Source organism: Ascaphus truei, chromosome 1 (genome assembly GCF_040206685.1).
Source record: "Ascaphus truei isolate aAscTru1 chromosome 1, aAscTru1.hap1, whole genome shotgun sequence".
Taxonomy (NCBI): Eukaryota; Metazoa; Chordata; class Amphibia; order Anura; family Ascaphidae; genus Ascaphus; species Ascaphus truei.
Genome location: NC_134483.1, coordinates 248,600,280 through 248,615,434, shown reverse-complemented (window position 1 = coordinate 248,615,434; position 15,155 = coordinate 248,600,280). Strand labels below are relative to the sequence as shown.

The 15,155-nt window shown below is 41.8% G+C and overlaps 1 protein-coding gene across 3 annotated transcripts; it reads left to right on the top strand.

Moving 5' to 3' along the window:
* The first annotated feature begins 865 nt into the window (after positions 1-865).
* Positions 866-9,417, top strand: LOC142496203 (uncharacterized). Of its 3 annotated transcripts, none has more exons than XM_075602738.1 (2): positions 866-960; positions 4,549-8,004. In XM_075602738.1, the coding sequence occupies exon 2, from the start codon at positions 4,762-4,764 to the stop codon at positions 7,795-7,797; it is 3,036 nt and encodes a 1,011-aa protein (XP_075458853.1). In that variant the 5' UTR covers positions 866-960; positions 4,549-4,761; the 3' UTR covers positions 7,798-8,004. The 3 variants fall into 3 exon arrangements, with proteins under 3 accessions (XP_075458853.1, XP_075458862.1, XP_075458871.1); XM_075602747.1 differs by lacking the exon at positions 866-960 and having other exon boundaries at positions 2,633-5,911; positions 7,861-9,417; XM_075602756.1 differs by lacking the exon at positions 866-960 and having other exon boundaries at positions 2,633-5,911; positions 7,868-7,993.
* Positions 9,418-15,155: the final 5,738 nt, after the last annotated feature.

The window sequence follows — 15,155 nt, the reverse complement described above, 5'->3', positions numbered from 1 at the left end:
CGATCATTAATTTGACACATAATGCAGCGACTGTCATTTTGGGACAACAGCCTGTGATTGCTACAGGCGTGGACAGACATGGTCCTATTAATTCTGGTGCGAAATATGGGGAGAATCGCACACACTTATTTACACCAGTTACATTACCTGAGTTAACACCAGCAGCACGCGACATTCTGACAGAGCGCGCAAATGCAACTGCAGAAATCACGCTGTTAAGAGAAATTGTTAATGCCCTCTTCGCAATTAGAGGAGCTGCTCCAGCGTTAATTGATGTACCAGCTCGGGTACAAGTTTGTATTCCCATGGCGAACATTAAGGCTACTATTGGAAAGTTGCCAACTAATCCAAAAGACATTGCATTGTGGCTTAATGAGAGAACGCATTGTTTAGATGGGGTGTATCCTACACCGACCGCAAATCAGAAACTTGCTTTGGTAAATTCCCTGCTACCAGCGGGTTTGTCAATCACATTAGCTGAAGCACGAGACTGGGATTCAGTCATCAGCAATGTGTATGAGAAAACCCATGGAAAAGTTACTATCTCATCACTGGCAGATACGCTAGGACAAGTTAATAAGACTAGTGGGATTGTAGCAGCTTATATTCTAGGGTTACGCTTTACACAAGGCAACCATGAGATTGTGTGGGGTTGTCTGAAGGCTTTGATTAAGGGACAGGGTTTGCTGTTAGACCTTGAAAGACAAATTCAAGGTGTACCAGTGGAACAAAAACCAATTATGGTTCCTGAGATTCTGAAAAATACTTACACTCTTGTTGGCAGATCACTCACTGGGGATCCGATTGGATTAACTAAGCCACAAACCAGTGACAGGAAACCTGAGAGATCAAACGCAGAAAAGAGGGGAAATTTTCTTGTCCAAGAGAGAAAGTGGAGACCTCCGTTCACCCAGTATCAGACTCCAGTTTATCCTAGAGACGAGCAGTGGGACAGAAGAGGTAATTTTCAAAGAGATAATAGAAGTTTTCAGACTCCTACACAGAGACAAAACACTCCTACACCACAGACTACACAACAAAATACACGCTTTGAACAGCAAGCTCGTAATGAGGGTGCAGTGTCCAGATATAATCTGAGACAATACATTAAAACTCCTGACAGATATGGGCAAGGCAAGGCTAGCGAAATTAAATTTCGTGACAAGCGTACAGGTTTTGCTACGCAGACTTCAGGACTAACAAATAGCCAACGTGAGCTTAAACAGCAAACTGCAGCAGCAGCGACGACACCGGCGAGCACAGAGAAATTTGTTGGGAAGATAACTCACCTCCCTACAGACCTCCTCTTTGAGGAATGACAAACTTAACGTTAAACATTCACTACAAGGGAAAAGATTACACTGGCCTATTAGACACACAAGCCGACATATCCCTTGTAAGAACTGATATTTTAATAGATGAAAATTATGTACACGACATCACGATACAAACAATTGAGGGAAATGGCACTTATCCTTCATATTATTTAGACTTAAAAATTAATGACAGGAGAGTTTCTATTGAATTAGTTGAACATGACAGATTAGGTTGTGACTTTCTTATAGCATACAAAGATGTGGCTTCCTTCTTTACAATAAAAGAGGAAGTTACAGAAAACCGCAAGCATACGGAATTGACTGTGAAATTTGACTTGGAAAAAATTATCACAGATCAATGCAATGAAAGTGCTTTTAATGATAAAACAAAATTGTATAATTGGTTAATGACACACAAATATATTTTTCAACAATGGGAAAATCAGGTCGGATTTAGAAAACAAATAGTACACAATATTAATACATGTTCTACACTTCCAAAAAAACAGGCACAATATAAAATTAATCATGCCGCCTTACCAAGCATACAAATTGTAATCAATGATTTGCTTAAACAAGGAGTACTGCTTGAACAGTATAGCCAAATGAATACTGCAGTATATCCAGTGCCTAAAAAAGATGGTTCATGGCGAATGGTGTTAGATTATAGGGAAGTGAACAGAGTCACACCTTCAGTGACAGCACAGAACACACATTCACCTTCAATCTTAAGCGGATTACAGCGTAAACGCTTTAAAACTACGTTTGATCTAAGCAACGGGTATTTTAGCCACCCAATCACGCCTGAGAGTTATTGGCTAACCGCATTTACCTGGCAAGGTAAACAATTGGTTTTTACACGCTTACCACAAGGTTTTGTAAATAGTCCAGCTTTATTCACTGCAGACGTAGTCTCACTATTGTCTAAATACAGAAATTTATGTTGATGACGTGTACCTATCACATGACACAGAAGAAGAGCATTTTAAAGCTATGACAGAAGTGTTAATTACATTGACAGAAGCAGGTTACCTTGTTTCCCTAAAGAAATCTCAGCTTGCAAGAGAAACTGTGACATTTTTAGGCTTTGAAATAGCTGAAAATGGCAGAGGCCTCTCTACTAATTACAGAGAAAAAGTTTCCAACATCAGTGTTCCAAAATCACTAAAACAGTTAAGAAGCATTATTGGGTTACTGAATTTTTCAATGACGTTTATCCCAGATTTTAATGTACTGATTGAACCATTACATCACGCAACATCACGCGAGATTAAGTCAGAGCAGACTAGACCGAAAACACCTTTAAAATGGTTAACAGTTGAGGATGAGGCATTGCGAAAGTTATTAGCAGCAGTTAATGATGCTTCCTACTTAGCGCAGCGCGACCCGACAAAACCATTGTCAGCTTATGTCAACATTTCACCTCTAGCTGCATACATTAGAATTTACAATGCTATGGAGACAGTACCAATTACATTATTATCTTATGTATTTACAAACACAGAGAAGAGATATTTGTCGCTTGAAAAACTATTATCAGCGATTACACTCACAGTGCTAAAATCACGTGATTTGGCACAGGGACAGGATATCTATATATACACTTCAGTAGCTTCACTAGCAACATTGCAGAAACAGACCATTCCGGATAGGAAGGCGTTAAGAAGTCGCTGGTTAAAATGGTATACCATTATAGAAGATCCCCAAATACATTTTGTGCATGATAAAACTTTAACTACATTAGATGACCTCCCATCACCCTTTGAAGGGGTAACATGGGAAAATCAAACACACCCAAATGACTTTTACACATGCATTTTCTACACAGATGGTTCAGCTGTAGACTCCAGCAAAGAAGGAGTGAATAAATCTGCAGGTTCAGGAATTGCAAAATATGATGCACATATGAATTTGTTGCATAGTTGGCAATTACCTGTTGGAGACCACTCTGCACAGTTTGCAGAGATTCATGCATTAGCTTTTGCTATGAAAGAAGCGCTTACAGTTAAGGGACATGTACTTATAGTTACAGATTCCGCTTATTTAGCACGTTCAGCATTGCAGGACCTACCAATTTGGAGATCAAATGGATTTTTAAATGCCAAAAGGAAACCACTAACGCATATAGCTAAGTGGAAGGCCATTGCGGCCTATCTTGATCAAAAGCCTGATATTGAAATTGTACACGAGCCAGCGCACAGAACGCTTGGTTCATCGGTTCATACTATGGGTAACCAGTTTGCAGATAGTCTCGCGCAAACTGTAAGTCAGAAATTTGCCGTTAACAAAGTGTTAACAAGGGCACAGTCAAAGTCAGCCAGTCTCGATGCAGAGTTGTATGCTTGTCTGGATACCACCAGGCCTAATCCACCTGGGTATCCTAAGAAATACTCATTTAAACAAGTCGACAATAATTGCATGGTTGTAATTGATGCTAATGAATTCATTGTTCCCCCTGTTGCAAGCAGGATGCAGATCGCTACGCAAGCACACGACAGTGTGGGACACCCTCACCTAGGGAGAGAAAATGTTTTGTTGACACTGAAACACAAATACTGGTGGCCGAACATGAGGAAAACAGTTAAGACAGTTCTAAGCAACTGTAAACCATGTCGGTTGGTGAACGCTCCTAATCATCAGACCCCACCATTTATTATTAATGCAATACCGAACAAACCGTTTGATTTAATATATTTGGACCATATTGGACCTTTGCCAGCATCACATTCCTACAAACATGTTTTGGTTTGTGTTGATGCTTGTACAAGGTTTACGTGGTTATACCCCGTTCGTGGTACGACATCTAGCTCTACGCTTAAATGTCTCAACACCTTAGTAAGTGTGGCTAAGCCCAAGGCCTTTCATTCCGATGGTGGACCTGCTTTCACAGCAGCAGAAACCAAGGAATGGGCCGCAACATTAGGTGTTGATTGGGCCTTCAGCTCACCGTGGCATCCGGAAAGCACTGGAATTGCTGAGCGTAGAAATTACGAGGTAAAACGACTTTTAACCAAAATGCTATCTAATCGTCCTACACAGTGGTATCCACTCTTAGTTACGGTTCAAATTGGCCTAAATAATATTCCTAACTCAGTAACTGGTAAAACACCCCATGAACTGTTATATGGTACTCCTATGAATACACCGTTTACTAATGATTCTATTTCTGTCCCAGGGAGACTTGAACAAATATTAATTTTACAGGAATTGAGGGATTCTTTTTCCCATACAGCCCACACACCACGTAATCCTGCAGCTTGGACGCCGCAGATTGGACATTCGGTCCAGGAGAGGGTTGCTAAGGTAAAGCCGTTGCGGCCTAAGTGGAAGAAACCTACCACGATACTTAAAAAGATAAATGAAAGAACCTTTATCATCCAAGATACAAAAGGAAAAGAGAGAAAAGTGAGTATCGATAATCTTAAGCCTACAGCACATTGCAGTAATGTCACTGTTCAAGATGGAGGAGACACCATATCTGCGACAGACTTCGATCGAGCTGCAGCCTCTCGAAGCACAGATTGCAAGACAACAGGATGTGGAAAATAATCACGCAGGTGAGGTCCTACAAGCTGAAGCTGACTTCCCTGACAGTGACCAAAGACATATATATGTGTTACCTGCCATACCGGATCAACGCAACATTTACCAGAAGGCCTATCAAACAGTGGCTAAGGTGATCACAAAGAAAAGACTGTTAAAGACTATTTTGTGTTTCTCAATCTGTTTTGCTTTTCTAGCAATATCGGCCAGCGTTATTTTCAGGTTACAATGGCATTTTGTGACTCAGCAAGAAGGAGAGATCATCGACTGGAAACGTACAGCAGCACACGGTATTACCACACCAGACTCCGGCATCGTGAAACGAGGACTACATTACGATTTGAAACCGGTGGACATACAGTCGGTGGGTATACCTCAAGGTGTGTATTGGAAGCCGTTTCCTAAACCTATCATCCAGAAACGAAAGACTTTGGGGATTTCACAGGTTGTGCTGTTTGATTCTACTGTGCTAGCTAAAGAAGCTGGTATAACTACGCCAGAAGGAAGGAAGCTGGTGACACAACATCTGAATGCACAGATGCAACAGCTGCAATCTACAAGCCTGAAATATGATTTACCCCTTCATGACCATTGGAAGCAGCAAAGCTACCGTGAACAACGTTGTCATGCTGAATTTGGACATTGTTATTTCATTGACTTTCAAGGAACACGTAAATGGCCAACGAAGGAGCTGAAAGCTGATCATTGCCCTCGGCCTGGTGTGACCATGGACAATATAAGGTATAAGCAATACCCTATTTTCTATCTGAATACAGGTCAAATTACTCAGAACGGATTCGTTCCCAATGGACAGACTGATCCAAGAGTGGCATTCTGGGAAGGTGCTGAAGAAGAAGAGTACAGAATACCTGGGGGGGTAAGACCTTATATATCTGCTGTTTTTTGTACTGACAGTATTTACTCAGGATGGTGGAACTCATCAATAACCGCTGAGGACCTGTTACACAAACTTCAAGATGTGATGGAAGATGCTAAAACTGGACAACTAAAGACAGCAGCACTTCCGAAAGAATGGAATACAAAAGGTGATGGTATGTTGTTTCGTGAACCTACAGCATGGGACACTTGCACTCAACCACGCTTTGCTACATTTACCAATACGACATACTACAGCCATTCATGTAAAGGTTTCAAGAATGCGTGTGGTATCACATTGGAGAAATTGATTAATGAAGGAATCTGTGATAAGGACACTACAGTATTCAAGTACGGTTGTAAACCGTGTTCCTTTTATTACAATCTCACGCAAGGCTATTTTAACTGGCAACCGAAAATGATTGATCAAGGATTTTTACATTTTTCTGGGTTACGAGGTTTTTGGTGTGTGGAGCGAATAATGATTATGAAACCTAATTACAAAGTTTACTCCCTGTTCCAGAAATGTCTCAATGATAGTTTGCATATGAATGTAGACACGGTAATCAGGGCAATGAGCGATTTGATGAATGTTCAAATAGCTCCAGATGATAAACCCTGTGAGTATGACACGTGCACCACACGTAATATTGTTAACATGCCCTACTCAGAGGCAATGTGGGGTACGAATGCAACCATTAATGCCATAGTGTATTATGAAAATGACACAGAGTTCATGAATGAATGTAAAGTTTCAAGTAAAACATCTGCAAGAAAATTGCTTACTAACGATGATATTCTTATAACCACAGGACACCTGCTGAGTGATTCTGTTTCTGTTATAAGTCAAATCTCTGACTCAAATGATGAAGAATTAAGGAGAGGTATTTTGGTGTTAAGAGATCACATGATAAAATTTGCTTCCTACACAATTTCAGATATAACAGTGTTATCTGAAGAAATTAAAGCTTTGGTTATTCTTAATCACATTACTTCTGTCAGGTTAACATTGCAAAGTAAAAAGGTTGACATATCACTTTTAAATCTCACTTTAATCACACAGACTCTCAATTTAAGTCCGAAAGAATCTGAAATCCTGGCATATGTTTCACAAACCACAGTTTATGACATACGAGAAAGAAACCACAGACGGGTTCATAACCCTGATGACTCATTATGGGAAGTTTTTATATACTATGAATTATTTATTCCAGGAGACGTGTATACAACAAATTGGGAACTGCTTAATTTTGGACACATAATACACACAGGTTCTTATTTTGCAAGGATGCAGGTTGCGCAACCATTTCAATACATGTCTGTGAAATGTGATCGTAAATTTTTCATCAGCACTATAAGATGTGTTGATAGAGGTTACTTGATTTGTGATGACATTATACAGCACATGCCTTGCAATGATCAAATGCAAGGTAGCAACTGCCCGATAACTGTAATGCCTATTCAAACCCCTTTTACATTAATTCACAGCCTAGATAATGGGAGTTACATAGTGTTATCTACAGAAAAGGATTGCGATATTCCTCCTTTTCAGGCATCACTTGTCACGGTTAATGGGAGTATACAGTGTTATGGTACTACACTTATTCCACCTCTGTTACATCAGAAATTCACATCTGGAGTACATTTCCAGGTACCAGCTATCACACTGATCCTTCCTCACATGACAGCCTATTTGGCACATTTAAAGAAGATGAAGGTTACTATAGGGTTCACACATGATATAGTACATACCCTTTTACAGAGAGTTCACAGTGAATTACTACGTGTTGATTTGCACCCAGGTGATTTTCCCCAGTGGTTAACTACACTGGGTGAGTCATTGAAAACTTTTTGGCCAATGACAGGTAATTTTTTGACAAAGATAGGCACTAGCCTACAATCTACTGGTAAAAGTATCTTTAGTGGACTAGGAAATGCGTTTGGAATCCTAGGTTATTTGAAACCAATATTGTTTTTTATTTTAGGGATAATAATCCTTGTTATTTTGCTTCGTATTTTCTCATTTCTTCCGAAGATGAAGATGAAGAGGCGTTCAGCTTAATCACATTTTGCTTTATAGCATATATTCTTATATTTTACCTAGATACTAATATACTGTTTTAAGCACACAGGTCAAATCTAACCTGCTGCAGTATGCTTTGTTGCAAGGACACAGACGAAAAGAAAGATGCTTCACAAATCTTGCGTCTACCACGTTCCTATCAGACCTCCATGAGGATGTACTTAGATGAACTGGTTTTGCCAAATCGGAAACCCCTCAAAGTGCATGCAGTTCACGATACGATGAGAGACTTTATGTATCAGGACTCTCTTGCTTCCTCTGGACCGTTTTCTGTTTTAACACCTAATGGGACATTGCTACCGCGTAGCTTGCTAATGTTATGTAATTTTTGGCAAGTGAAATCTTTGCTGTCTCTTGGTGATCAACCCAACTTCAAGTGTAGAGACATTCACCGTCAAATATTTCAAATGTCTTTTTATACAATTGAAGAAGGTCATATCAGTATTGTCAGCCACGGGTCATATAATTGTACCACTTTGCTTGCATGTTCAGGTAATAAACATCAACATTGTTTTGGTGCCCGTTGGAATACTACGCTCTTGAGTGTGTATGAAAGCCAACATCAACCCGCTTTACAATTGGGTGATTTTTACAAATTGATACCTTCCCATCGTGGAATAACTTGTGCACATATGCGCAGTTGTGGGTGTTTTGGCGATCAGTCACATACTCCTATGAGTTCAAGCTCATCTACATCAGAGAGCTGTGACACTGTCTTCCAATAGTACACATAATGAATATTTTCTGCTTTGATAGTTTTTCCTGCATTTGCAAAAATATGATAATTATGTGTAGGAGAGGGTGTTATGGATTACAGGTATTTTCTGGCATATAACGCATAATGAATACAGGTCACAGGTACTTATATACGTAGTATCATAGTAAGGCCTAGTATAGCTTAGAGTATATTGTTAAATTCCTGGTTTTCTTGTCTTAGAAATAATAGCTTGTTTTGCTCAGAAGTGGCAGGATATTAGGACAGGTTACAAAGACATAAAAAGGGGAACTTATAACGGTAAACACGCTGTGGTTTGAACGGGAACTTATGAAATATCATAGGTTACTAAATGTACGTCTTAAGATCGTAAACATCATACGTCACTAACTATAATTTCTGACTCGTAAACATCATACGTCACAAACCACAGAGTATGGACACATGACACGTGACACACGTACGCAGTAAACAATACACTCTATATTAGGTTGGCCCGACTCCATGTTAGATCAGAGAGAGAGAGAGAGAAAGAGAACCGAACTTAAGTGTGAAGTCACACAGATGAGACTGGGACTGGCTGACCTGACCTGATATAATATCTTTTGGTTTGTGAGTATTGACAATGCATATCTAGTTATAATCTCTGCATAGTTAGGAATGGATTGGTAACATACTGTAACTGTTAGCCATTGGCTTATAAGAAGCTTGTTCTGATATTTCTGATATTTCTGAATATTGTTGTAATACAATAAAGGATAAACCTTTTCTTATACAAACTCTGAGTACCCTTTCTTTATAAATAATAATCTCACAATACCCTCCATATATCATAATATGTGAGGGTGTGGCCGAGGCTTTTTCAAGTGCAACATTTTTGGTTTGTGTTCTCTGCTTAGAGCAGGATATAACTCACCATAAGGCGACACTTGATAAAGAGAGGTAGGATTGAACCCAGATTATATCCATCTTAACCCAGGCTGTGCTGAAAGCTGTGAAATGCAGCGAGCATAAGTTCCATGTAAATATGGATTTCAGGCAAAAGGTGACACATTATGTGTCCATTTGCATGTAATCTCCCAGAATGGTGAAAGGCAGGGTTGCAGACCTGTCTAATACATGTAAATGTGCTCACAAGTGATATTCTTTATTAGCTACAGTATATGCTAACGGTGGAGGGTTTTTTGACGCCTTTTTCACCCACCATAACTTAAATAATGTATATATATTTATATGTATATACATATACACATACACACTATATACATACTAATAACTTAGTTATCATCCTACATTAAAACATTTAGTTTAACGTGTTTTCTTAATTGGTGAGTACCCAGCCTTTACATTTCTATGAAGTTACTATTTTCTGTGGAAGTAGACTACAGTCTGGTGAGGGTGACATTTCGTTTTTTGTGCTCAATCTGATCTTTTTCATTTAACAGATTTAAATTATGCAAAGAGAAGGAGCGGCTCAGTGAATAAAAGTCACTGACTGTAACCAATGACACTGCGTTTGAAGCATCGAAACCTGGTTCAATTGCCGTTGTCGGCTCCTTGAGCAAGTCACTTTATCTCCTTGTGCCTCAGACACCAAAAAAAAACATTGATTATAAACTCATCTGGGCAGGGACTGTGTCTATAAAAAAATTCTATGGTCCCGGTTGTTAGTCTGGGATGGGTGTCCCCCTAAGTTCCTCATGCACTCTAATACCGAGTTTCTTGGTGAGTAGTGTGTTAGCAAAAAATTGGAATAAATATTCTTTGTATATTTCAGTTCTTTACAGTGAAAGTAAAGAAATCAAGCTGGAAGATGAGGATTATACCATGATCGCACTATAGTGTAAAGCTGTAGACCAAGCATGTCAAACTCGCGGCCCACGGGCCGCATGCGGCCCACAACGAACATATTTGCGGCCCAGCCCAGTGGTCCCCAATCTGTGCGACGCGGCGCCCTTGTGTGTCATGGTTTGCCTAGAGGGGCGCCGCGATTATCACTCCCCACCATCCCTCCGCTTATCCCTCCCCATTATCCCTCCTTATTATCCCTCCTTCATGCCGTCCGGGCCGCAGGGGATTGGCTGCAGGCAGAGAGGAAGCCAGGGCAGGGCTTCCGCTTTGTGCAGAGCACACGGTGAGTGTGTGTGTCTGCACTCCGGCTCCTCTGCCCGCTGGTGACTGCGCGGTGTCCCGTCCCCTTCTGCCCTGGGTGATAGGAGAAGGTAGGGTTGTGATAGGAGAAGGTAGGAGGGTTGGGGGGGAGGGAGTTAGTTGTAAATTTGCCTGTCCTGCACGGATCGCATGCCTTTCCTCCCTCCCCCTCTCACCCCAGTCACTCACATCCGTCGCTGCCTCTGCTCTCCACTGTTGCTCTCGTGTCTGTGTGTGTCTGTGTGTGTGTGTGTCTGTGTGTGTGTCTGTGTGTTTCCTTGTGTGTGTGTGTATCTGTGTGTGCGTGTGTATCTGTGTGTACGTGTGTATCTGTGTGTGTGTGTGTGTATCTGTGTGTGTGTGTGTATCTGTGTGTGTGTGTGTGTGTGTGTGTGTGTGTGTGTGTGTGTGTGTGTGTGTGTGTATGTGTATCTGTATCTGTGTGTGTGTGTGTGTGTGTGTGTGTGTGTGTGTGTGTGTGTGTGTGTGTGTGTGTGTGTGTGTGTGTGTGTGTGTGTGTGTGTGTGTGTGTGTGTGTGTGTGTGTGTGTGTCTGCATGTGTGTGTATCTGTATCTCTGTGTGTGTGTGTGTGTCAGAGAGAGAGTGTCTGAGAGAGAGAGTCTGTCTGAGAGAGAGTCTGAGAGAGAGAGGGTGTCTGAGAGAGAGAGTGTCAGAGAGATAGTGTGTCTGAGAGAGAGAGTGTCTGTCAGAGAGAGAGTGTCAGAGAGAGAGTGTGTCTGTCTGAGAGAGAGTGTCAGAGAGAGAGAGAGTGTCAGAGAGAGTGTCTGTCTGAGAGAGAGTGTCTGTCTGAGAGAGAGAGTGTCTGTCTGAGAGAGAGAGAGTGTGTCTGGGAGAGAGAGAGAGTGTGTCTGAAAGAGAGAGAGAGTGTGTCTGAGAGAGAGAGAGTGTGTCTGAAAGAGAGAGAGAGAGTGTCTGAGAGAGAGAGTGTCTGAGAGAGAGAGTGTCTGAGAGAGAGAGTGTCTGAGAGAGAGAGTGTCTGAGAGAGAGTGTCTGAGAGAGAGTGTGTCTGAGAGAGAGAGAGAGAGAGTCTGAGAGAGAGAGAGAGTGTCTGTCTGAGAGAGAGAGTATGTCTGAGAGAGAGAGAGAGAGAGAGAGTGTGTGTGTCTGAGAGAGAGAGAGAGAGAGTGTCTGAGAGATAGAGAGAGTGTCTGTGAGAGAAAGTGTGTCTGAGAGAGAGAGAGAGAGAGAGAGAGAGAGAGAAAGAGAGAGAGAGAGAGTGTCTGAGAGAGAGTGTGTGTCAGAGAGAGAGAGTGTGTCAGAGAGAGAGAGAATGTGTCAGAGAGAGAGTGTGTGTCTGAGAGAGAGAGAGAGAGAGAGAGTGTGTGTGTGTCTGAGAGAGAGAGAGAGAGTGTCTGAGAGAGAGAGAGTTTGTCTGAGAGAGAGAGTGTGCCTGAGAGAGAGAGAGTGTGTGTCTGAGAGAGAGAGTGTGTCTGAGAGAGAGACAGAGAGTGTGTCAGAGAGAGAGAGTGTGTCTGAGAGAGAGCGTGTCTGAGAGAGAGAGAGAGTGTCTGAGAGAGAGTGTGTCTGAGAGAGAGTGTGTCTGAGAGAGAGTGTGTGTGAGAGTGAGAGAGAGAGAGAGTCTGAGAGAGAGAGAGAGAGAGAGAGAGAGAGAGAGTATGAGAGAGAGAGAGAGAGAGAGAGTCTGAGAGAGAGAGAGAGAGAGAGAGAGTCTGAGAGAGAGAGTCAGAGAGAGAGAGAGAGTCTGAGAGAGAGAGAGTCTGAGAGAGAGAGTCTGAGAGAGAAAGAGAGAGAGTCTGAGAGAGAGAGAGTGAGAGTCTGAGAGAGAGTCAGAGAGAGAGAGAGTCAGAGAGAGAGAGAGTCTGAGAGAGAGAGAGTCTGAGAGAGAGAGAGAGTCTGAGAGAGAGAGAGAGAGAGAGAGAGAGAGAGAGAGAGAGAGAGAGAGAGAGAGAGAGAGAGAGAGAGAGAGAGAGAGTCTGAGAGAGGGAGTCTGAGAGAGAGAGAGTCTGAGAGTGAGAGAGAGAGAGAGAGAGTCTGAGAGAGAGAGAGTGTCTGAGAGAGAGAGAGAGAGAGTCTGAGAGAGAGAGAGAGAGAGAGAGAGAGAGAGAGTCTGAGAGAGAGAAAGAGAGAGAGAGTGAGAGTCTGAGAGAGAGAGTCAGAGAGCGAGAGTCAGAGAGAGAGAGAGTCTGAGAGAGAGAGAGTCTGAGAGAGAGAGAGAGTCTGAGAGAGAGTGTGAGAGAGAGAGTCTGAGAGAGAGAGGGAGAGAGAGTCAGAGAGAGAGAGTCAGAGAGACAGAGTCAGAGAGAGAGAGTCAGAGATGCCAAGTGTCAGGAAGAAAACATTAATTTTATCGTTGTTCTTGTTCTTTTTTTTTTATAGTGTACTTTTCGAAATAAACCTACGTTTCTATGAAAATTGAAGTTTTTGTTTTTTTGCGGCCCACCTAAATTTAAACCTTGTTTATTTGGCCCGTGTTAGCCTTTGAGTTTGACATGCTTGCTGTAGACCAACATTAAAATAAAAACAATCTGTTGCATTGTGAGCATTGCACTGCATCATTTGGCTGAAGTTCACAAAAACGTATCGTAAGCATATTCTAACACAAAATAAACTGAATGAAAAGTTCCCAGGAAAAGTATTTAACTCTTCCAAAGCCTTTATGAAATTCAGTGAATGAAATCAGGGCCGGCACACTGATGGCCTTTATGACGTGGCAAGGGCTGATTGCAGATGCAGCTCTCTAAGGTCCCACGGGTCATTGCTGTGATCGGTGAAGCAGAGGAGAATGTCCATACCCGATTTAGACGCAAGATCACTGCCGTAATGACCACATTGTCATGGAGCCAAAATATCGTTATGATGAGATGTATAAACAAATATGCCTAAATCAGTTAAGGAGTAAAAGAAATGAAAAGAAGGGAATATAGATCACTAAAATAAGAGGAAATACAGACAAAGAAGAGTGGGTAGTCGTGTTGGTCCTTCCTTCCATCAAGTTGTCACACTACCTACTCTAACTTTTCCCACCTTTGTTATTTTACTACTTTATATGTACAGGGAATACAAGAAGTTGAAAATGGGTACTCAAATAATACAAATTGAGAATATAAAAAAGTTTTCATTAGAAAAGAAAGGGAGTTCTAATAATATATTTCATTTTATTACTGGGACAAAGATTTCAAAAGAAGAATATTGCCCCTAAATTATCATGTAGCCAGACTCATGTTCTAACCCATCCGCCCTCCCCACCCCTCTGTTTCCAGGGAAGGCGACAACCGCAGGCTCTATATTTGTGAACGTAGAGAATATGTTTCAATGTTTGTGAACAGGCTGCCAGCAGCTTCCTTCTCCTCAGCCTCAGATTGCTGTGGTATGATAACCCCCGACAATCAAATTCCATGCCCCAGAAAGTCATTATAGAAACAAGATATCTCAAACTCTGTATTATGTGACACTTGAATAACTGAGATGAAAGTGAAGAAGTCAGGTTTAATAAAGCACCTAGTCCTGGCAGTATTTACTCAGAAGTCCTCAGGGAGCAGAGATGTAATTTCTTAAGGATCTTCAAGGGTTCTATTACCACAAGTGTCGTACCATAAGATCGTACTTCAGCTCACAAGAGATCATTCTCTTTGGAGAATAAAATTATTAGCTGTAAATCCAGTGGTGGACGTGTGATGCTATGATGTGCCACTACTTTATTTTTTTTGTTTCAATTGTTTTTATTGCATTTTCAAAACAGGATATCATATAATGCAAAAATACTCAGGGTACAAAATACAATACCATACTACCCAGAAGGGAGGGTAACGGAGAAACATAAATGAATAACATGGGGAAAATATATTATTCATATAAATGCAAACACTGTTGGTTAGAGCAGCGGTGCGTAAACTGGGGGGCGCTAGATTTTCTGGGGGGCGCGGCAGTTATAGAGGTCCCGCGCTTTCCCCCCAGGCATTTAAATTAAATGCCGGGGGCCGCGCAAGGCCTCTATAATGCACATTCCTTCCAGCGACGCGTCATCCTGGTAACCCGGCGTCAAATGACGCAGCAGAGTTACCATGGCGACGAGACGTCACATGACCCCGCGGGTCAATTGACGCCAGGGTCGAGTAGGGGGGGAGTGAAGCGCCGAGGAGAGCAATCAGGGGTGCGCACGGGTTAAAGTTTCCGCACCACTGAGTTAGAGTATGCCCCTTATATGGACCTGAGCAGGCTAGGCGGACAGTAGGTCCGCCCAACCAACTTCTGACTGTGGCAAATATCTGTGGATATATACTTTGTAGGAAACAACAACTAGCCAAGATAAAGAAGAGAAAAGAGAACGAGAATAAGAGAGAAGGGGTGGAGACAGGGGGGGAGGGGGAGGAGAGAAACGGGGAGGGATCCCCTGTCCTCCCCATCAACCGATACCCTGTGAAAAATATTACACAGAAATCAGCAAGCCGGCTCCTAATCAAAGTTATCTTAATATATTTGTTGATTTAA

Excerpts from the sequence above, each read along its gene's own strand:
- LOC142496203 (XM_075602738.1), top strand. The coding sequence starts at position 4,762 with ATGTCACTGTTCAAGATGGAGGAGACACCATATCTGCGACAGACTTCG.